The 24,604-nt window shown below is 38.5% G+C and overlaps 1 protein-coding gene across 6 annotated transcripts in view; it reads right to left on the bottom strand.

Annotated features, from left to right (window-relative positions):
* The window catches only part of NCKAP5 (NCK associated protein 5), a 376,424-nt gene that overhangs the window by 117,889 nt on the left and 233,931 nt on the right, over window positions 1-24,604 (bottom strand). For 5 of the 6 annotated variants that reach the window (XM_088168359.1, XM_088168357.1, XM_014870827.2 and 2 more), the window contains exon 6: window positions 11,376-11,466. In XM_088168359.1, the coding sequence (XP_088024485.1) occupies window positions 11,376-11,466 (91 nt within the window). The remainder of the gene's footprint in view (window positions 1-11,375; window positions 11,467-24,604) is intronic. The other variant, XM_088168358.1, reaches the window with a different exon arrangement.

Below are 24,604 nucleotides of genomic sequence, written 5' to 3' on the forward strand. Positions count from 1 at the left end.
AATGGGTTAAAGCAGCTTGCTCCTTTTTCCCTGGAGTCCTACACTTCTTGTGTCATCTCAAATAGAGAGCATCTCATGCCTCACATATTGCACAGTCACAGGCAGGCTGAGTTCAAACTGAATAACAAAATCTTCCCCAGGTCCAAAGTCCACCAAAGGCAGAGCAAGTGCTGTCCTGCTGATCAGTGCAGTTTAATTTCCAGGAAAAGGTAACAGATGGAAATTATGTTCTGCAGGTAAAACAGCTATTAAAAAAAAATCAGTTACTTTGCTCCGGGTCTCTGGGCCCCCCAGACCCCTGAGTTTAAGATACGTGCCTGTACCATGAGAGGATGCAAACCAGCAACCTGATGAGAATTCTGCAGTAAAGGCTCATCTACTTCTCTAATGCTCTGTTGTCAAAAAAAAGACAATCGAAATATTAAAAATTCAAATCTCACTGAAACTAGGATTATGCTGTTCACTGTAGACCCGTTCCCACAGAAATTAGTGAGAAACTTAGAGTTGAGTCCCCCATTGTGGAAGCTTCTCAGGCTGGTTTAAACTGTCATTGCTCTTCTGAAACCAACAGTATTTTGCAGATCGTAAATGACATCCTGCCCTGACCATGATTTCTAAGCATTCAGTTTGCTCCATAAATCAAACCAGCAGTCCACTGATGATGAACCCTTTGATGAAACACCATGGGCCCTGTGGCCAATAGAAAACAAGGGATGGGAAAAGTCCCTGCAGCCCAGGAATGGCAAGCTCTCCAGGATCAATGAAAAGATATAAATCACTAAAGACATTGATCTGTACAATGCAGTGGCCTGACTGACTTATCAGAAAGCTGGATTTCAGTTAGCTGAACTAGGAAAGAGCAGTATAATATTCCCTCTTTCCAGTAATAAATAAAGTAAGAACAATAAATAAAGATAGCAGGAAATCCACCTGAAATTGCAAATGATAATTTATTGGAATCTGTGGAATGTAAAGCAAATTTTCCCTCTTCTCTCTTCCACCTACCTTTCCAGAATATTGAACAAGAAAGTGTTTTCACTGTTGATAAACAGGGAGTAACCACAGTGATAGAAAAGAACATAGAGAAGCTTTCAAATGATTAGAGAATAGACTTCCTATTTCAGAAATTACCTCTTTCTTCATCCCAAGAAAGGCAAAAGGCTGCTAACCCTAACAATTAGTCATTGGGATGTCTTTCCTCTTAGAACTGTCACCTTTTCATGGAAGAGAAAAGTGTCAAAGGGATACTTAGCCAGCTATTTCTTAACCATTATTTCAGAAATTACGTTACTTTAGAAGTTTTATTGGTAGTATCATCAGCTGTCTGTCCTTTGCTTTTCTTTCTAGGAATGACACCACACATGCACACATAGAAAAGGAGAGGAAAAAAGAGAGCTCACTTTAAAATATTTCAATTTGCAGCTATAAAATTTCAAACCAAGAAGAGTAAACGTCAGAAGACACAAAGGGAAAAAAAAGTAGCTGGAAAAGATTATTCTAGAATTTCTTTTTTACAATGGAAATGATTAGGCACTGGACAAGTGGCTATAATAATACAAGAGAGCATAATCTAATACTGATATAACTGGATTGGGGATCTAGAGCACTGATTACAAACAAGCACATGTGACAAAAAGCTGATTGAACCAAACATGAATTCTTTGAAATGCTGGTTTGCCCAATGAATGTTGGATGACATGAATTGCTTGTCTGGAAAGTGACAAGTAGTAATTGGACATGGCATCTTTCTTTGTAGAAGCTAAAGATCATTTTCATGTGATAAACACAAGTCCTTCAGAAAAGTGAAGTTTTTCAGATGCAATGCAGTAAGGATCCGCCAGATACAAAAGATCTCTATTTCAATTTTGGGTGTCAGATCGTGATGCCTGAGTGGGATCTTCTTTTCTGAATTCCTTTTAATTCTTTAACTTCTGAAATTTATTAGAGACAAAGGTTTTACAATGGTAACAAATTCAAATTCTTCTGAGAGTCGTGCCTGCAATTTTCCAAAACCACACTTTAATCACACATTAATCACCCAAAAATAAAATATATGTAGGATATATAATTAAACAGTGCTTATGATTGCTCATAACCACATAACTGAGGAAAAAGATGAAAAATATTCCCAATGTAGCTATTAATTGTTCTTATAGAGAGGCAGTGGTAACAGGCATCCAAGAATCCAGCCCATGTGGAACCCAAACTATGCTGATAACTCAGCACCTCAAAACACTTAGTGCTTTCTGTGGTGTGTCCAGAGCTTCCACAAGACCTCCTAAATAAGATATTTACTGACATTATCTTAGATTTCAGTGACTGAATGTGGTGATCTGAGTATACTACCTACACTTCCAACACTCTTTCTATAATCCAGGCAGACTCTTCCTCCAAACCCAAACTGCAATTTACAGATCCATACACAGAATTGTTTATGTTTTCACTGCTTTTGGCTGGGGTAGAGTTATTTTTTCTCACAGTAGCTGCTATGTGTTTTAGATTTGTGCTGCAAGCAGTGTTGACAACACCAAGATATTTCATTACTGCTGAGCAGTGCCTTCGTGGACCCAAGGGCTTTTGTGCTCCCCATCCCATCAGCGAGGGGCTGGGGGTGCACAGGGAGTTGGGAGGGGACACAGCAGGGACAGCTGACCCCAGGTGACCCAAGGGATGTCCCAGAACATATGGCAGCCTGCTCAGCAATACAGAGGGGGAAGGCTGGCAGGGGTCCAGGGCTCAGGGGCTGGCAGGACATCAGGCACTGGGGAGTGAGCAGTTGTTTACATTTGCATCACTTCTCTTTCTTGGGGTTTATTTCTCTTTGTTATTTTCCTTTCCATTACAATTTGTTGTAATAACAGTACAACAGTCCAATTGCTAAACTATTATTTTCACAACCTATGAGCTGTCTCACTTTTACCCTCCTGATTCTCTTCTCCACATCCTGCTGGAGTGGGGCGTGGGGCTTGGTTGCCAGCTGCAGTCAAACCACACCAGTGTATTTATAAATTGTGAACGCTTTTCCTTGCAAGACCATCCTACAATCCTGATGCATTCTTAGAGGGTGTCTTTTCAGAGCTGTTTCCAGTGCAGACCTCCTAGTGTTCAACACTATTCAGTGGGAGCACTATAAAATGAGAATTTCTAGACTGTTGATGAAGATAAAAACTGTAGTTGAGGGTTTATTTGTACTTTCATTTAAAAAAGCAGCCTCAAGCTATGCACAAACAGCTCAGTCTGACTGCACAAGCTGAAAAAAGGCAGAAATTGCTCTAAGCACTACAGACTTAACATTACACTAAGTTTAAATTTGTTTCCCAGTGTCACCTTGCTCCTCTTTCTCCCCCACCATGACCTCTTTTTCCTAAATATAGCCTTTGAAAATTTGCAGTATCTTCTGATATACTTTATAACCAACTTCATTTAGCAAAACCTGAGATGTGTAAAAGACACATATGTTAAGTCTAATGGGAAGCAACTGTGTCCTGCACAATTCTCAGTACAGGAGTAACCACTGATATCTCTGTGATCTGAATATGTCTTTTCCATATGCAACTTTTAAAACAAATTTTTTCTTTATTTCCTAATGAGAATCCAATTAAACACAATAACCCGGGCCTGAAAAAAACACAAACCAAATCATAACTGAGCAAACAAGTTACAATATATATACATATATATATATATAAAAATTACATGCAGCTAAAATTATATGCAGTGGAAATTATCTTTGAGTATAAGGCCACAAATATGACTTCTGCTTTACCTTCCTTGCTTTCATCTATGTATTCAGCTGTTTTCTCTTGCTTTCTCGTCTCCCAGTGGAAGGAGAGACTAAAATATAGCTTTGCTTTAGACAGAACATCAGTAAGTGTAATAATAATATATTTTTGTTTAGCTAACAGCTTTTGTTCAGAACAAGCTGACCAAAATTGAAGGAAAACAAAGGAACGCAACATACCACAAAAGTTTACAGAAACATCCCAAATTGTTCATGATTTAACATTACCCTTGTCAGAAAAACATATTATACTCTTCTTTTTCATCTCTGGATTTCACTTACAAAGAAAGCAGAGCGAGCAGCAGCGTTCCCTAGATTAAATACTTGTGATGGATAAGAGGACCAAGTACATAGTTTATGTTTCTGATGTGTGCTGCTCCCCACCCGCGTATCAATCTAAATGTACTCGCATTATTCTCCACTCAGAACACTCCTCACCAGTACAAGCTATCATCCCTGCAGTAGCATTAATAAATTTCCCAATGATGCTTTTATTGGCTGCTCCATGCATCAAAAACATCTATTACTTTTGAAAAAGTTCGGATCAGAAAGGAGCGTAAGAGCAGAAAACCTTCAGAGTGCACTTGAGGATGGAGTGCACTCCTCAGAGCAGCAAGAGGAGATGGAATTTCTTGCCCCTAGGTCCCAGGGCCAGCTCCTGTCCTTAGAGAATGGATATTCCCGTTACCAGCAGCACTGGCTGGCACTGTCAGAGCCTGACCATTCTGCAGGGACTGCCAGGCCAGCTGTCAGGAGCTCACTGTGCTCCTGCCTCCTTCTCAAAAGGAAAAGCCTCAGCTACATTGATTAGCAAAGCTACCAGCAGGAATAAAGAACTGTTCTGAGAAGCTTCCTCATATATCTATATAAGGGAATAGGAGAATAATATTCAGTGTGATTTTTCATGCAGGTATTCTCTTCGAAATTGGTTCATTACAGCACCATACTTAAAGTAATCATCTTTTCTTCCAGGAAACTTGTATGTAGCATTTAAACTTTTGTGAAGGGGTTTGTAGCTTTTATAGTAACTCAACTTGGATAAAGCTACAGTATTAAAATACCTTCCTTTGACTGAAGTAGAAATAAGCCAAACTATTCTGAAATTCAAATTCAGTAAATTTTATGTAACAGCAATTAAGGCAAAAAAAATTATTCTGAATTTAAGTTGCTAGAAAAAAGCCAATTTTCTTTCAAAAGTATTTTGGAATGAGATCAGTGTATTAACTGACTAGTTCTCACCATAGCACAATTGCAGAAGCTGACCTAAGAAGTTACCTGTGGGATTAGGAAGAAAAAAAATGGTGTATTATTCCATTACCAGGTAATTTTTTGTAAGTGGCAGGGAACAGTTTCATATCTCCCATCTTTGTCAGGAAAACTTCTGAAAGAAGATCAGAATTCATCTTCATGCAAAAATAAAATGTAAGAACAATCATTTGAGATTAAATCAAAACTTCAATTTTTCAAATATGCTATTGTAATTCAGATTAACTATCTTAACTTTTCCTGATCAGAAGAGCACTTTCTTTCCAAACTATATTTACTGGTGTACTGCTAAGTGAGTTCTTTTGTTAAATTAATTTTCAAAGACAGAATGATTGTGAATTCAGCATAATCTCCCCTTTTTTTGCCTCGGAAAATAAGCAAAACTTTAAGGTTTTTTTCAACTTTTTAAAACTTAATAACTAACATTGCTTTCTGCTGGTTTGAAAATATAAAGGAAATAATGCCAAAAGGCAGAATGAAAAAATGCAAAATGCAGTATCTTTTATGGAGATGGGGAAGTAGAGGGAGAGCAATCCACTTGACCATACAGAAGTTAATTCATTTGTGGAAAGTGAAACATTTGTGTTCAGGCAATGGGTGACTTTTGTGGATTCATTCCCAAAGTCAGAACCAGATGAAAGATAGAGCAAAAGATAGAAACACTATATAGAAGAGGGAAATGTAAACTAGAATTACAGTCAGAATAATACAATATAGTACCATCAAATCATCTTTGGTCTTGATACTGTAGATATCTAGAGGATGTGTGATGGATTAAAGTGGAAGTATAATGGCACTGTGAAAATGTAGATTTAGGTCTGGAGACCTCATCTATCCTTCTGCAAACTCAGTACTTCAAGGACTGGCATTACATTCTCAAAGCAAACCCTGATGGCAAGAAAGATGGTCAGAGTCAGGCAAAAGCTGTGGGTGACTGGATATAATCAAATATGTGGATAACTTGTGTAGAAACAAGACATCCTTGTTTTGCATCCTCTTTAATTTGGTAGTTCTTTGTTTTGAGATGTAGCCAAGGCCAGGTTGGACTGGCCTTGGAGCAACCTGGTACAGGTGTCCCTGCCCATGGCAGGGGTTGGAATGAGAGGATCTTTAAGGTCCTTTCCAACACAAAAAAAATGTTGTGACTTCATGATTCTGGGAAGGAAAAAACAGCTTGTTCTCTGACAAACAGGCACATAAATGACACATTTCACTTATGAGACTTTGCTGTGTTAAACACAACTCCATTGCTGTGCTTTGGTATGACAAACAACCAAAGAGAGAAAACTCTTTGCAATAAAACTGAATTTTTGAACAGTGTTTCAGGAGCACCATCACCCTCTTTTGGGGGTAGAGAATTCAACCTCATTTTTGTTACATATTTATCAAAATCTTTGCATAGTGTGAAAATCCACAAAAAGCCATAAGGTATTAAATTGTTGCTGAGCTAGCCCTGGATTTCTCTGCATGAAAAAGCAGTCCAACAGCAAATGACAGTGTCCTTGACAGCCCAGGATTTCCAGTGGAGCTCCCAAGAGTGTGGATAGCTCCTCTGCCCTTCTCAGAGAGACACAAATCTGCTAATATTTGCCTACTAATGTACTCCTTAGTAGCTTAGGAGGCTTGGTTCATGCAGTCCCCTGTGGGCACTTCCACTCCAGAGACAGATGTTTAAGAATATATATCTTATCTGCAATAGAAGTTAGCACTAAAAATCCTGTGTGGATTTTAGCTAGGGAATTGAACTAGTGCCTTTTTTTCAATTCATAGCCATGCCCCATCTATAAAATGTTACATATCAATGGCCTGAACAATAAGCTTGTAAGATTTTGTGTTAAGATAAAATTATATTGCCATTAGTTACAGTTTTTCTTCTCATGAAAGAGCTGTTGACACCAACGGCTGTGCAAATTAGAAGTGACAGCCACAACAACTGTTCCACATTTGAGTAACACAGAAAACGAAGACAAAGAATTGGGTTGAAGTGTCCAACAATGCCACCTGAAACGAGCCTGTGTCACTGGTGGGTGTTTTTACCTCCCCAGTGTGACTGTACCATGTCTGTCCTGAGCTTTAGTGCTCACATGGACAATTTCAGAACTATCATAAATTGTGAACTCACAACAATTCCTTTTGCTCATCTATTTTGATCACTGTTCACTGACAAAAAGTCAGTGATAAAGTCAAAATGAGTTAAAAACCCCTTGAAGTCCTAGAGTGATCTGTAATCAGGTAAGACTCTAAGTAGAGTCTACCAGCATTGTGATCAAACAGGAAAGTTTTCTGATACCCAAATCTCAAGGGCAAACTCAGGAAGGAAAGGCTGGGCGGTGCTTACTTTAAAGTCTGGGGTTCAAGATCTGCACACAATTATTTCTGGGGAATACATGAGCTCTTGGCTTGGCCTTTCATGATCTTATTTTTAGGTGGTCAATGTCTCTTGGAAACACCATAAAGCTAATACATACTAGAGTCTTTTAGTCAAATGAACTTTAAAGTAAGAAATACGATGGTTAAGGCTATTCAAATAACATTCTTGTCTACATTTATACAAGCATTCATTATAAATTTTCCCTTTATTATTATGTATATTATTATTATGTAAAATGATAACAAAGGAGAATTTTATTTGAAATCCTGCTTCTTAATTCATTTACCCAAAAGAAATCACATCACTCATCTGTAAATCCAGCAAATTAAAATCCCATAGGGCATCTAGTTCTATGGAAAGAGTTAGAATAATTTGTTATAAGTAAGAATACTGGCAAGACCTAACAAAACATTGCAGTAACACTGCATGCTTTAGGCTCCACCTTCTTATTGTTATTATTCTAACATTATCACTATGCAATATTTAAAGTTCATTAGCAAGAATATTTATTCTGGAGTCAGGCATATTGGTATTATAAAAAGAACTCAATTTCATACACCCCAGAACAATAATTAGTTTTGTTAAAAAAAAATATAGACAATGTTCAGTAGATCAAAATTATTTATTGTGCAGAGTTATTTTTATGACTATTCAGATATTTACTTCATGAAACTTCACACACTAAAACTAAGTCACCACTGTGTCAGAGAATATGAGACATATGTTGATAAGTCACACTGGAAATCACCTCATTAGTTGTTATGAAATACAGAATTGTGAGTCTGCACTAGAATCCCTTACTCTACTGAACCAACTGATGATGTAGTTTTGATCATATCACACAAATCACAGAGCAAATGTGGGATTCAGGATACATTCAGTAAAATAACTGATTGTAGAAGATGGCTTTCAGAACAATGTTAGTAGTTATAGATTCAATAAGGTTTCTGTGTGCATATGAATATAACATATAAAACTTTATTTATACTTCCTTCACAAATACAGGTTGATAATATGGTTATCATGTTCCCAAAAACCTGAATATATCAGTGCTTTTAAGGAACATTACCTTGGTTTTACATTTGGTGTTTTTAAGGAACATTACCTGGGTTTTACATTCATGTTCTATTCCCATTTGTGAATTATTCTTATAAATATATCAAAAAACCTGAGTACATTTGGAGGAATACAAATGAAATGTCTTTGTTGCAATATTGATGTGTCTTGCCGAATATGGACACAGCACTTATTTAAGGTTCATCATCTATTTAAATGGTATGTTTGTCCATGATTTCCACACAGCTGGTTTCAGTAACATATTAATGATTCATAGAAAGTTTCATTAATATGGTTTTCAACGTTAAAATGTTTTGTAAATATTTCAGACCAGAGATTCTTTACCAAGTACCTGTTTTGAGGATCCTTTCAGGTATGATCTGTGACTGTCACTGCCCACATCCCAGTGCCCAGCTTTTATTGTGTGACTGGTAACAAGCACACACCAAGTGAACCCAGCTCTGACTTACATGCCAGGGAGCCATCCCAGGGCATGGGAATGCTGCCATTCCTCAAAATTCCCAGAAAAAAAAGCCGTTTGTTCATGTTTGTCATGAAAGTGAACAAAAGGGATCTGAGGAAGAATGACTCAAAAAAGACACTCGGAAAAAAAAAAACTTTCAATGTTCACAACACAACACAAATGTTTTGTATTTCTGACCTGTTTTCCAGCCACAGACTGGTGTATGATGCAGCAGCCTAGCTATTCCTCCAGGAGAAGAAAACACATTTCTTCTGAGTCATGGATTAGGAGAGGAAATTCAGAAGCAAAGAAGATTGCATACTGGCAACATGCAAGAAATGAAAATGGCTAAAAAAACAAGCTGAGTGATATCATGAGTGAAAATGTCCCCAGGAAGAAGAAGAGAACAGGAAGGGAAGGAAGCTGTTATGCATTAAAATAATCCCAGTGGCACAGGTATATGGGTGTTTTAAGGCCCTGGGACAGAAACAGCTTCACTCTGAAAGAAAGGAAAGTTTGAGGAATTTGCCCAGACTACCACCCATCAAATTCAAACAAAACCGTGAGCTTAGAAAGAAGGGAACGAAAGGGATCAGTTTGCTAGGTGGAGAGGGCTGTTTGCTAGAGCTGAAGGAAAATCAAGAACTGCTCTTGCATCAGTAACTGGGCACAACTGCCTTGTTCTTTTGCTGATCAGAAAATAAACCCAGGCTTTATTACACAAAACACACCACAGTGCCCACTCCCCTGCCTGGCTGGAGACAATAAATGTCTATATCAGTGTGGCCCAGAAGAAGAAAACCCAAGACCATATCCAAATTCTCTTTTTTTTTTTCTTTTTCAGAAATTAAGAAACAAATAAAAGTTAGTGAAAAAACTACACAGAAATATACAAGCACCGAAATTGGAATGAGTGATTTATCTCCCCTCTAGGAAAGAAGCACAAAAAAATCGCAAATTTCAAAGACCACACAGCTAATTCTTTTTCCAGTTTAGTGCCCAAAAGAAAAATAAAGAACCCCCAAAAACTCAGATACATGAAACAAAACTGCAGTGATTTTTTTGCTTTTCTTCTTGAGAGTGCAAAAACAAAACCCAAAGAAGCTGAAACCTAATTGTGGTACCACCTTGCTGAGGTTTCCACAGTAAGATAGCACGGAGAAAAGTACATAATAAAATCATTCCAGATGTCTCTTATGATCAGAAAGACAAATAATCCACCTTGAGGAGAGACTGACATCAAGCCCACTTCAGTACAACCACTGTAGGGTGGCAGGAGTGAGCAGGATGCATAGATTTAAACCCTGGAATAAGAGAAGGGAACTGAGTTTCAATTTTGCACTCCAAAAAGATAGTGCATAAAACAGAGATGCCTTTGTCACCAGTTTCTAAAGAACAATGTTCTATTATGACTTCAACAAAAAATTTAATTTGTCCTGAAATTAAATTTTACAGGCTATCATTTTAACAAGAAAATTTGATTATATTGAAGGTTATACTAAAAGATTCCTTTCTCTACAATACAAGCTTAAAATGAAAATTTAATTACAGTGATAAATACTCTTTAATATACATTTTTGTTTAGCTATACTGCTGTATTTTTGATCCATCAGCTGTAAGAATGAATTAATATTACTAAAACTTTTGAAAAGTGTTTTATCTATGAATCACTACCTGGTATCGATTTTAATATATTATTTCAGTATTTTATAAGAATGCTTATTTTGTTTAAAAAGATACAGCACAGGACTGACTTCATTAAGTGATATTTTTAAGAATTCACGTGCCTGATATTTGATTAACTGAGATGTATCTCACTGCTGTTTCCAGACTCTTAAATTAAGAAGTTTTCCACCACTTTAGGTTCACTGTGTCCAGAATGCAACAGTCCAATAGGAAAATTTAAAACTCTTGTGTCTTATAAACAGACCTGGTTGCCTTTGAAAAACCTCGAAAATCTTTCTCTCCTAAATTCTGTCCTGAGACACTTTCTCTCTACCCCTAGGGAGGGTGATAAAATGCACCTGCCACAAGCAGGGATATGAAACTGTGAAGCTTGATAGGGATCCCCACACCCAATAAGAACATGAGTGGTAAAATTATCCATCACAATCTGAAGGTCAAGTTGTCAAAAACACCTATGTTTGTAAGAGACGCTGGAACATATGACTTAAAATATTAAATGCTTTAATAAAGGCTTCATAACTAGTTTCTTTGTCCTCTGTGAACTGTGAGGAGCAACAACAGCAGATAACACAAGGACAATAAAAGTGAAAAACCTTCAACTCTGCTGAGAGAACACCTGGGAAAATGTAGGTGGATTCATAATTAATCAACAAATTGAGGAAATAATGCTAGACATATTTATCTCAGTAGTGAAATTTTTTGTTTTAAAGAACTTTTCTATCACAAGAAAACAAGTAATAAGTCACTAATACCTGATATACCTTCATGATATTGACAGTTCCTTCTCCATGCTGGCCCGGGGATCCTTGGCTCTGTAGCAGATTTCTCACTGTCTCCTCCATTCTAGAAAATAAAAATATTTATAAAAGTCAACTGCGTGGAAAAAATTTAAGAGTTGCATTCAGTGTTTTCATTCTTTACAAGAGCCTAATGCATCCATGGCTACCATGAAATTAATATTTAAAGACAATTCTAGCCTTATAATGTTCTCATGCTCCATGTTATGAATAACACATTAAGGGCACTCTTTTATCTTTTGAATATGCACAGTAATTAGTTGTATTGTTTAAATTCTTCCGGAGCTCTGTTACAAAAACTAAAGCCAAATGTGTTAACAGTGTAAACACCACCACGATAAGATTATTGCCATTAAGGAACAGTCAGATTAAAACCCCACATGCAGCTCTGAGCCAATAGTGAGGTTTGGGCAGTTCAGGCTGTCCATGGCATTACTGATATTCACTCCTGTGTTATGGCAGCAGCCTGTGCCAGTGCCTTGGTTCAAAGGGGCACAGCTGCTGAACACATTCACCCTTCTCTGCCCTTTCAAACTGCTGAAAAAAGCAAGTACAGGCTCCAGTCTGGTACCACCATCTCAGGAGAATGCAATCAAGGTCAGCTCCATCAGTTAAAGGAGGAAGGTTTGCTCTTCTGTTTTAGAAGTTGTAATAGACACCATCAAAAGTCATCTTTGATCTACACACATTCATCAAGAATATTAAACTGATAATATCACTAACCCTGCTGAATGAAGCCTGCTCACAATAAGGGGTTCTGCTCCTTCCTACTACAAGAAAAATGGAAGACACCTATGAAACATTGGTCCCATTCATGGTGGATCAGAAATTGAATCCTATGGGCTTAGGAGAGGCTGACCACAAATAGCAGGTCTGGGAGCAGGGCTGGTTTCAGCTATGGGTAAGAGGAGGAAAAGGATCAAAACCAGAGGAGCAGTGATGGACACAACATCAAAGACAATGGGTTTCACAACAAAAAACAGTGACAACTGCAGCCAAAGGTCCTCACACTTCTCCCCACTCCCCACGCCCTATCCAGACTCTCACCCCTGTACAGCCTCTCCTTCAGCCGTGTTCCAACAGATTTTCTTTCTCCCTTTCATCTTTTCTGCTCTTTTCCTTTCAAGCACTCTCAGTACCTTGAGGTGGTTGGAAAAACAGCCCAGATGGAATAGGGGCTGGAGAGGGGAAAACTGCTCTGGCACAGGCATAAGGGTGATGCAAAAGCAGGAGAGAGAAAGGAATACCTTAAATCATACTGCCAGATACACTGTATATAAAAACAGTGACCTTGAAGAATATGCCAGTATTCCTGGGCATAGCAGAACAGGAACTGCCTGCTGCTGTTCATTTCTACTGTGTTTAGAGAAACATGACTTTTGTGTAGTACTCTTTCCAAATGAAATTGAGCAGAAGAAATATTCACAGCATATCTCTTTATATTTGTTTATTTCTAAGGTAACAAACCAGCGAGACAGAAAATATTAGCTAACTGCTCTGGCCAAAGGCCAATAGCATTATCTTTTATATGAGCCTCATAGTCTTTCTGTTCTTTCAGACTTATCAGAATGAATGGCATTGGCTAATTAAGCAACAATGTGATGTTATTCCAGCTTTTCTCCTTTCAAGTCAGCCCACTATGCTACTTTTCAAGAAGCTGACACTGGCTGTTCATTCTACTCAGATGAACACCGACATTCTACTTATTCCTGTGATGGTTTTTTGTCATTGATGTGCAGACTTCTACACTGCCAGAATGCCCACAGAATAGTTTGACCATCTGTTGGCCAAATGTGCATAAAACCAAGCCAGCTCTAATCTCTAGTGCAGACAGTGGTGCAGTTTTACAGTTGCAGATTGGAACCATTTCTGCTCATAGGCTGACCTTAATCAGATGCCTTTTACATGAAAGAACAAATCATTTTGGTTCACACCATAAATTCCTGTGCAGCCCTCACTGAAAGATTTAATTTCTTAACATGCTCACCATTTCATTTTTAAATTAATGGTGTAATTGCATTCTTAATTATTGTGTTTATCTATGCAAATGCAATTCTGGTGCTAGTCCTCCACAGCATTCTTCCAAATTAATAAACAAACAGAAATGGGAGAAAGAATAGAGTCAACCAGCACTAAATCAGACTTTTTCAATTTAACCCTAAGAGTATAAATGAAAATAAAGTCTAGCTGCAAATTACTATGATCACCTAAACCAGCTCAGGAAAATTATGAATTCTTAAATTCAATAGGTTCTTTAATCTTCAGTCAAACTCAAATACTGATTTTGGACCACAGGTCCAGATTCACCCAGATTTCTAAGCAATAGAGTAATTTTTGCAACATGACCAAAAGCTCCATTAAAGACAGTTCAGACTTCTGTGGTTTTGCTGTTTGCAGCTACAATAAAAGTCTGTAGAGCTGACAGCTACAAAGTTGAACCACAGACATAACAGACTGTGTGCTCACATCACTATCAAACCAGCCCTGGGAGGATCTTACAAACTTTGGGTACCCATGGACTATGAAAAAAAGAAGAGAAAACTAGGTTGTGACAAACAGGGAGGTGAATTATGCTCACAGTCACATTCACTGCAAAGCTCTTATGGCCAGTGCTCTTGCAGTTTGTGAGCTGCTGCTTCTTCACTCACATCCCAGTTGTCCATTCCTGGACCAAATATGGTACAGGAGGAGAATCGAGACTTGTTTCTTATGAATGAGAGTTTTTGATACATGAATTAATGTCACCTTAATTGAAAAGCGATTGTTATCTTATGATCTATAAAACTCTCCACAGTGACAGCATATGCCAGAACAATTTACTACAAATCCTATTTAAAGAATGAAAAAATAATGGAGCCTCTATAAATTTAGCTTGGGATCCCATGTTTTGCTCTCTGAACAAGGCCACCAAAGTGTATTAAAATTTTGGAAATGGAGCAGAAAAATTATGAGCTTTATGAAAGGCTATTCCTACATATTGACCTATATTTTTCCCCCTTCTGGTAACCACAAAAGGTTATTTGCTCTTGGTTTTGATTCTAATATCTCAGCTGGACCCAATCCAACATCCAGCACTTCCAGATTATTTTTAGGATAGTTATCCCCACACGTGTATTCTGCCTTCTTGCTGGACTGCTTTGCCAAGGATTCTCTGTATCTTATGTAACTAGCAAGCTGTTAAATTCTGAAAAATCAGTCTCTAAAGCTCATCACTTCTGAGTCTACATTCTTCAAGCAATATTTAATAACATTTATTTTCCCCTTTCTTTTGTATTTTGTTTACTCTCTATTCACCTGAAGCATCTTGCATAATGCCATTAAATTTTCTGTTACATCTGTCATTTGAATGGAAAATTGTCATTTTCTTAAAACTCAAGTGTTCTTTCAACTTCTATTTTTTAATAAATCGGGGTGGGGGGGTGGGTTAGGGGAAAATAAATGAAAACAATGTTCAACACAAGCTCCTTAAGTTTCCTGCTAAAATGCTGGTTTAGTATAGGGGAACAGTTCTCCACCAATCCTAACCTAAGGATAAATTTCTCAAAGCACAAAACAGAGGAAGAAATGAAGCATTTAGAAACCAGAATCTGTTCTTGAAATACAAGAATCTAAGTAACATAAAATATTAATGCTACTGTGGAAAGCACTGTCAAGATTCCCTCTAGATGATATTTACAATTGCAAACGTAAGTATTCAGGAATGGCTCATCCAGAGAGGATCCCACAAAAGAGATTGCTCTGAAGCTGTTGAAATGGGAGTCTGTGCCACAAGAAGAGACTAAACAACTTGCTAAACTTAAGAAAACAAGGGTTTAAGCGGCCAGGTATGACTTACACAAGAGAATCAGTGAGAAAAAGTAAAGTGTGAAGGAAAGCTACATCAGCCTAAGGCAGATGATTGACAAAACAAGTAGTACTTTGTGGTTAGAAATACATTTAGGCTGGAATTAGGATGTTTTTAATAATTGAAAAGGTGAGACACTGAACCAGCCAAGCAGGTAGAGTAAGAATGAGAAATACAAACAGTTTTAAGTCACAATTGATTTATTTACGAAATGAATTACACATCATGGTCAAGAGCTGAGGACCTGAATTTATGATCCACAGGCTCTTGCAGCTATTCCTCCTGAAAATCAAATCATTCCTATACGTAAAATATGCAATTTTTCCCGTGCTGTTGAGAGAATACCAGGAAATTAATCCAATTGCAATGGACAGTTATTTATTTTGGCTTTTTTTCTGAGTGTGTTTCTGGGCAAAGAGGAGAGAGAGACCTATGGAAAGGAGGAAACATCATTCCCTGCCCAGGGAGCAGCTCACAGCACACGGATGCTCGTGTGTCCAAGGCTACAGGAAGAAGCTTCCTCTGTATATTTGATGGAGATTTGCTTTTAATGCTTCTCAGTGTTGTGTCTGTGGCAGCTCTGCTGCCTCCCTCTCCTGCCTGGCCCTGCTGGTGCAACTCCCTGCAACCAGGCCAGGCTGGGCAGAGCCTGCTGAGGGTGATGCACCAGTACTGGGCAATTAAAATCCTACATTTCCTGCCACTTTTCTCAGGACCATCACTTTCACAGGCAGGCACGTCCTTTGAGCCATGGTCAGAAAACCTGCTTTGTGCCTCTCCCAGTTCTGCCATAAATAAAAACTCTCTCAAAGCCATGCTCTGCTCAGCCATGTCCCACACAGCCCTTTCTGCAGCTCTCCCTCCAAGGCACGGGTAGCACATAGCTGTTAGCAATAGAAGGCAGACGACACTTCCAACCCCTTCCCCCTTGACCTACTTCCTTCCACATTTCCACAGGCTGGCAGCTACCTTTTGCTAGGTGCTATCACCTCCCCTTCTCATCATCCTCAAGCTGATGTGACAATATTTGGTGTTTATTTCAAATGCATGTCATGAGAATTCCTTCAGCTTAATTCTTAGTCTGACAGAGATGTATCCAAAGATTTCTACAGAATCCTACTGCAGCAGTTGACATTTATATTTCAGCTTTTTCTTTCTCATGTCACGCAAGGTGCAGGATAATTGTTTTAGTCTTAAAGGGAAATATCAATAACAGATCTTTGTCTATCTTCACCTTAAGTTGTTACTTCAGTGTAGTTAAAATTTTCAGGAAACACTTCCTGTCTCTCTCCCATTTAAGTCTCCTGACTTCTCTTTTTAGTCCCTGGAGATGTGGTCTGTGTTTCAGCTCCTTGAGCTTCTCAGCCCTTCCTGCCACCAGATCACAGGCAAAGGAACAGGTGCCTGTGTGGTTTCTCAGCTCTTTTGGCTCCTGTTCACCTGTGAACCAGCTGGTATTTTTACCAGCTGGACTTTGGTTGTCTCTTTGGAGTCTGCATTCTGTCTGGCCTTGTGACAGAACTCTCTGCCTCTGTCCAGGCTTCCCAGCTCTCTCTCCAATCTCATAATCCAACCAAACAAAGAGCTTCTCTCAGATCCCAGATAAATCTGTTTCCCTACTTGTTAGGAATTTTGAACTTCAGATTTGGGGTTACTTGCATCTCACTTTCTTCACCACTCCATTCAAAACTTTGCAATGGATCAGGTTAAACTGGGAAAATATCAAAGTGCCTTTACAATATGTAACAGAAAAAAAAAGAGCTCATCAACAGCAGTTCCTGTTCAGTGCATCCTTGCAGGAGTGCCTTTCCTTCTACCTGGTTTCAATTAACTTATTGGTTGTCTGAGCTGCTTACTCCCCTGTGTCTCCAGGGATTCCCATTAGGAGCAGACATGGCTGCCTGCTCTCCTCAGCTCTCCCCCTGATCTGCAGGCTCATCTCCAGACTGAGCAGTGTCCTGCAGCCTCACGGAGCTCCTGTGTGAGCCCTGCTGGTCCCCAGGATGGAGTGGCCCCTCCTTCCCAGGGCTGTGTCCCAGCCTGCTGGCCCCCGTGCAGCCCCTGCAGCCAGCTGTGAGCCCATGACTCCAGGGGCAGGGGGCCAGGAGACAGCCACAACCTTCTACAAAGAACTTAGGTATTGGAAAAGGATTAAAAAGAGAGAGAGAAGTGCAAAGGGGTGTGTGATAAACTTAAAAAGAGAACTGACAGATGGGAAATGCAGGGGCTTTAAACCCCAAGGGGTTTTCAGTTTTGCTTAGGATACAGCATTGGTACAAGCTTTATAGCAGTGAGCTGTGGGAAGCAGAATGCTCAATACTCCCAATTAATATTTCAGTTGGAAAATAAAGTAATAACATCCTTCATAACAGCAGCAGAAAAACGCACATATAATGTATAATTTATATTTATTCCTTCTGTTTACCAGCACAGGTGCGGATCAATCCAGAAATATCCAGGCAAATCCTTCTCCTGTAGCACCAACACCTCTCTTTCCCCACCACAGGCCCTGGGCAGCTCAGTCCTGTGGCATTTGCCAGTGGCAAATCCAAATTGCACAAGCCATGCTCTTTTCACATATTCACACAAACCCCTCTCTCCAAAACACACTCCACAACAGCACATTTGACTTGCTGACTGCATGACCATGCTGGAGTGAAACGGGCCTCGAGCTCCAGTCCCACGAGTACAGGATCCTTCCCCACAGTGGACAACCTGACCAGGTTCTCTGTCCCCTGGACCAGACCATCACTCCAAATTGCACAGAACTGAAAGACTGAGCACAAACTTTTACTTTGTTGAACCACTGGCCATTGATCCCAGTGGAAATTTTCAAGGTATCCTTAAAATAACACGAGTGCTATGAGCACCAGATAAGCAGGGTAGGATTTTGAAAGACCTCAGCGTTGGCACATCACTGCTCCCACACAAGTCTGAATTCTGTTATCACGCAATGGCAGGGCTGACATTTCTCTGAAACTGCTCTAACTGCCATCTGAGCCAGGAAATGTTGGAAGTGTTTCCATTGTCTCTCTCAGTCATATGGATTTCACTCATCAGCCTTCTATCTACAGCAAAAAGCTTCTGAACAGCAATAGAAATCAGTGGTAATGTTTATTTCTGTGTTGACAGATAGACAAATGCCATATGGACTGCATGGGTGTCTTCCATCACCAGCCCTGTATATGATTCTGTAAGTTACAGGCATGGAGGAACAAAATCCAGTCCAAGACTAAGCCCTGCAGAAAACCTGCTCACCAGCAACTGAAAGGGTTTTTCAACTGGAAGGACTGTCCCCCTACAGCTCCCCAGTAACATATTTGGGACCTTAGGACAGGAGATATTTTCATTAACTATAAGTGGATAGAACCAGGCACACACAGAAAGTTAATTAATGTGTCATCTTAAACATATGATTGTAAGTTCAAACTATATTCGTGCTGGAGGCACCAGAAATAGTCACAACTAAAATCTTCAGAAAAAAATGACAAGCAACTATACAAACAGACTGCAAATATTTTCAATTTCAAATAATGGTGAGTTTACTTTTTCTCTTTTTTTCTGCATTTTAAACAAATATTTGTTTTTCTATATTTGCAAATGCTTAGCTGGATGGAAAGATGTATTTACCAGTTCCTCCAAATAATTATATTTCATTTTGCATATCAGGATCTGGATGCAGACCTACCACTCTTGTTTTAAGTTAAGAATTGTACAGCCTCTCAAAACTAAAAAGCTCTTGTTCAATTCTGAGTCACAGCTTCAAGGTGGTACCAAGACCACCCTCACACAGCTGCAAAAATTTCTGCACTATGTCACAATGCTATTTGTGAATTTAAGGACTCTGAAAAATAATTACCAAAAGAGTCAATGGAACTCTAAATAAATTTTAAAAACAAATAAATAAATTAATAGATAAATAAATAAAAGATTAATTAAAGAAACCATTTCTAGTTTGGTTCAATAACCTAAATCTTACATCAAAAATCAAATTCACATGACAGTTCCAGCCCCTTTCCAACATTGTACAGCCAACTGCAAAGGCCCAAACTCCTGCATATGTAACAAGACCCAGCTATGAGAGGAAACTCCCCACTTTGAACTTGGATTTCCCCAAAATGGGTCACCTCTCATGTTCACAAAAACATCAAGAAACAATGCTCTGGTTCCCAACCATACAATTTGCTTAAAAGTACTTTTAAAAGACAATAGGCAGTCTTAATAAATATCAGCTCTTCTGAATTTTTGGACTTCAGCCCTTCCAAATTTTGGCTCAAAAAGACTACAATAAAGAAAGTAAAAAACCGAGATTTTCACATCAGCTGTGACTTCCTAAAAACCTCTAAACATAAGATCAGCAAAGATGGATGAAATGTATAGGAATAGTCCAAGTGATGTTTGTGTTACAATTAATGATACAGTATTTCAATTCAATATCAATTATGATATTATCAATTATTCAATATTCAATATATGATTTTAATTCAAAATGATATTTTAATTTAAGGGGAATAATGTGCTGCTGTAGGTATATCTAAAATGTGTCTTTCCTTTTTTCTCCTCAGCAGAGAGCTTGCTTTGGATCTTCAATATATTCCAAACAGAGGAATATACAGCCCAGGCAGTTCTGGGCTGATCAGCTGGGATTGAGTGTCTTCAGGAGCAGCTGATGCCCTGTTTTCTTCTGCATGACTGGGACCACCTCACACAAACCCTCTGTATTATACTCTCCAAATTGCCAAGTTATGGAATGAAAAATATATAACTAAAATGCTTCCAACATGTTTTGCCTCAAAGTAATCCAAAGAGACTGCCAGGACAGTGAATGCCAAGTATCCTCTCCTGAGCACAAGCAATGCCTTCTTCCAGGTAGGTTTCCTGCAGCATTTCTTGGAACAACACAGGCTCCTATTCCAACGGTGCCCAGCTCAAAGGGAATTTATCCTTCTGCAGTAAGCAGCAATATAGAAAAGAAACCTCAGATGTACAAATAGTTACTCTTGCAGTCTAATTTTCAGGTGATTTAAGAACACCCACAAGAGCAGGTCATGCCAGAGATGTCAGAATGAAAGCTTTGTGGCTTTAGATTTCCAAATCACAGCAGCAGAGCAAAACAGCCTAAACAAGTAATATATGGTCAGAATAAAGGTCTCCAAGGGCTTAATTACCTGTGTCATTAGGTAGTGGTACCCTCTCTAAAATTATATTGACAACTTTTCTACAATCAAGCAGTTGATAATGAGGCAATAAAAATACACGACAGTGCACACAGAAGAGTGCTGCAGCAGTGTCATAAACAGCACCATCAGCTTTGATACCAGCAAACAAGAGCTACACGAAACTAATTGTGAACTGGTCACAAAAAATCGAGGACACGTATTTTTTCATGAATAACTTTTCATGTTCTCCGTTTCTGTGTGTAAGCCTGTCAAAAGCAAAAGGAGATAAGAAAAAGAAGAGAAAAATAATAATATCAAGGCACAAATGAAATGCAAGAAGAAAAAAGTAACAGGTGCATTAAAAAAGAAACAAAAAAAAGAAAAAGAAAAAAAAAGCAGGGACAGTTTTCTGTCTCTAAGTTAAGTTCCATAAAGCACTCTACCATCTTTCCAAACACTGTATTCTGTCACAGCCATTATCCATTTTATGATGTAACAACAGGAGTACACACCTTCAAAATGCCAAATTTGACACTATTGAAGCTCTTCTCTTTAAATTGGATTATCCTGGAGATGAACAGAATAAATGCAGGGGAATGTCTCGGTATGTAGGATTTGCACTGAAATGCACAGAAATATTTGCTGCATGGATGTGCTTCCACTACTGCCTGTTCCCATTTGAAGAGAGAGAGAATTGAGAAGAAGAGAACAATACAAGACATGAGGATCAGAAATAAAGACAACATAGCATAAAAGATATAAGAGAACTTTGAGAACTAAAAAAAGACATGAAAAATTTAAGTAAGAAGTAAGAAGACAGAAAAAGAAAAGTGTTATAAAAAAAGTTAAATGTATAAAAGAGAAGTGAAAGGATGTCTAGACATCTCTAAGGTGCAAATGTTTAACCATTTGTACTGTATTGGTATTTCTTTTGAGAAACAGGAGAGCTATTAGCTAATCTTCCAACAGAAGATCATTTCAGAAGGGCTTAGAGAAGGATTTTCAGTCTGACTACAGCCCTAAGTGAAGAATCACAGCGTCACTCCCTCCTCCTCCTCCTTCAAGCACTCATTCTTTAATCATTTATCTTCAGCACAGCACGGGATCCATTTTCAAACAGCTCTGCAGGATTTTAGCCACACAGCTCCCATTGTGTTTAATGGCAATCCTGTGGGCACAGCTCTGTATGAAGCTTTCAGAATGTACTCCAAAAATCTCTAAATAATGCACTGGTTGAACATTACCCTGTTTACATCTCATAGGACATGAGTATAATGAAACAAAGGTTAGGTCATTTGTAAAAGTAGTATTTATTGCAAACCTCATTAATGTTTCCTATAGGGATTTTTTTCCCCTGTAAAACTATTTAGCATAACTATTTAGGATTTATTTTTACCATGATATCTAAAGCAGAGAACAAAATCAACTCAAACTTCATTTGCTTCAGAAAGGAAGCTCCCAAAGTTAACACATCAGCCTAAGCTTCAAGAAGCCTCTTTTCAAGACTTCCCACTGTCATAGGATACCTCTGTGGCTTTAGTTCAGATTTTCCCTCTGAAAATTAACAGTTTCTATTTCATAACAGCTTTATGATGATTATAAATACCAGTGAAGCACTAATCAAAGTTTCATCAGACACAGGAAAAAAGCCTCAGTATGAGCTCCCTTCTCTCCCTTCAAGAGGAAGGCTGTTTCCATGATCAGGTCTGACATAACTTGAAAGCTTTGAGAAATGCAAATCTTTGCCATCCAGCTCTATAAAGACAGGAGATTCATTTCTGTGCTTTCACCTTTCACAAGCTGCATTCAGAACAGATCCACGAAGATACAACTTTAATCAACTTTCATGCACCCAAACAGTAGATCATATTCCATCAGCCCTTGGACTAAAAATCATATCTGGGCACATAGAAAGTTTCAGGGATTTCTATTTAGAGCCTCTGCCTTTTGAACATGTGCTAAGTGGAACAGATCCACTGCAGAGAAAAGGCTGATGCATTCACTAGGCAAAAGTTTAGCAAGAAACAGCAAACAGAGCATATTTAACACACATTTCTAGCTTCAGAAATTAACAGTAGATGTAATATTGACATCACCAGTTTACTACAAACTGTCACCTTACCCATGCAATTTGTGCAAAAATGTAAGATCACCTCAGGAATAAACATATTTATGTTAAGATACCTGAAAATCTGGCTCAGCAAATAAAATTCTTGTGTTGTGAACTAGATTAGCACTTTTATCCTGGCTATACAAGAACAGATACCAGATATAACAGTCTACTATGAAAACCTCAAGAAATATCTGTAAAATACGAAGTTCAGCATTTTGCAAGATTCTGAGTTTATGTCAGAGGAATTCAGAAAAATTAGATGACTCTAGAAACTACTGTGTCTACCAGTTTCAAAGCATACCAGCATGAATTATTGCAAAATTGCCTAACTTTGAGCACAAGTCATTCCACTGAACTCAACTCATTTCATAGAGTCAGAATTTAAGTGAACAGACAGGCTGTATTTTAGCTAATCTGGTGGAAACAAAGCCTCACAAGCCTGCCTAGCTAAGAAATGATTTCGTGTTTCTCCTGAGGGACTTTTTTTCCCCTCTAAGCAAGAATCAACACAAAGAAAAAGATCCCTTTGAATCCTTAATTAAATATTATAAAATATTGGAAGAAAACTATCATCATCTTATAACACACCATTACCATGGTGGAGACTGATTTCTGGCAAACCAATTTAGATATCTATGTCCAGGAGGGGAAAAGGGCAACAACAAAAAAAGTCACAGTGATAGAGGAAAGAGGGGCTGGGCTGGACATGTTGGGAATGAACATCAAGCACTGAACAGCAGCACAAAGCTTTAAATATTCCATTTGCTCTTCAGAAAGGAAGGACCATTTACCTTCATCATGAGCAAAAATGCTACACAGGGCAGGACCTCTTGTGCATGACAGGAGAATTCCCATAATGTGAGAAGAAGGTTTGTCAGGTCCTTTTATATCCACAGCTGGGCAGGTGAAAAAGCTGGACTCGGGCAGTTTCACAAAAGCCATACAAACCGTGGGCATGGGAGACATCTCAGACTCCTGCTGGCTCTGTTAATTCAAGTTCTCTTTTATGACACAATTATAATAATTCACTCAGGTTTCGATGTTCTGTAGTTATAAGGAAAATAAAGATTTTGATGCCAGGTGCGAGCTGGAGGGGCCAAGGTGGGCAGAGAGGGCAGGGTGGGCTCGGGCAAACAGAAACCAGGGAGGGTCAGACCTGGCCAGGGGGGCTGTGTTTCACTCTGGGAAACACAGATCTTGCCAGCCTGCTTTAGACAGATGTCAGCCAAAAGGAGGCAAAGGGAAGAATAAAGCAAGTGGGCAAAAATCCTGTCCCTGCAAAAAGTCCCATCCACACCAGTGGTTGGAGAGTGGCTGCATCTGCTGGTTGCCTCCAGAGCAGAGACAATCCTACCTGACACAAATGCAAGCAATGCCATCTTGTAGAACATCCAGTGCTGGCAATGAGGGTAAAATTAAGCTAAAATGAAACTGAATTACTTTAGATCACCCACATTCACTTTATTTTTAAAATAACCACTATAATGGCAATTTGTAAATTATCAATATTCGTCTGTTCTATTTTGTCTGTTCGTATTTGTCTATATTAGTGTGTTCTAAACAGGATTTTTATTTCAAGATTCTTATAAAATAAGGATGCTGACAATCTTTTTATTAGCACAGTGCTAGCTCAGTATTTTTATACCTTTGTTAAGCTCATTGCTAATGATTCACTTCAAAGTAATTTCAGAATACTACAATAAAATGTAATAGATTTTCTTAATCCTCATGATCTCAAACCCTAATTCACTGCTGAAGCCACTAAACACATAGCATGTTCTGAGAAATTGCTTGGCTGCAAATGGCATAAAGTAAACCTGCTAAGAAAACATACTTACTGTTTGGAAATGTAAAAATTATAAATCTAACAATATTTGGAATTGCTGAAGGAATATGCTAACTCATTTTACAATAAAGGCCACATTCTTCTTCACACAGGCTTTTTTGTTTTGATATTTACACTGATGCATCTCCAAATGAAAAAGTCTTATGGGAGGAGGAGAGATAAATCCTTAACTGGTGGGGTGATCACTTTCACTGTTTGACTCCTGACAGTGTTTGTTAAAGG

Source organism: Sturnus vulgaris, chromosome 7 (genome assembly GCF_052056855.1).
Source record: "Sturnus vulgaris isolate bStuVul1 chromosome 7, bStuVul1.hap1, whole genome shotgun sequence".
In the NCBI taxonomy this organism is placed as follows: domain Eukaryota; kingdom Metazoa; phylum Chordata; class Aves; order Passeriformes; family Sturnidae; genus Sturnus; species Sturnus vulgaris.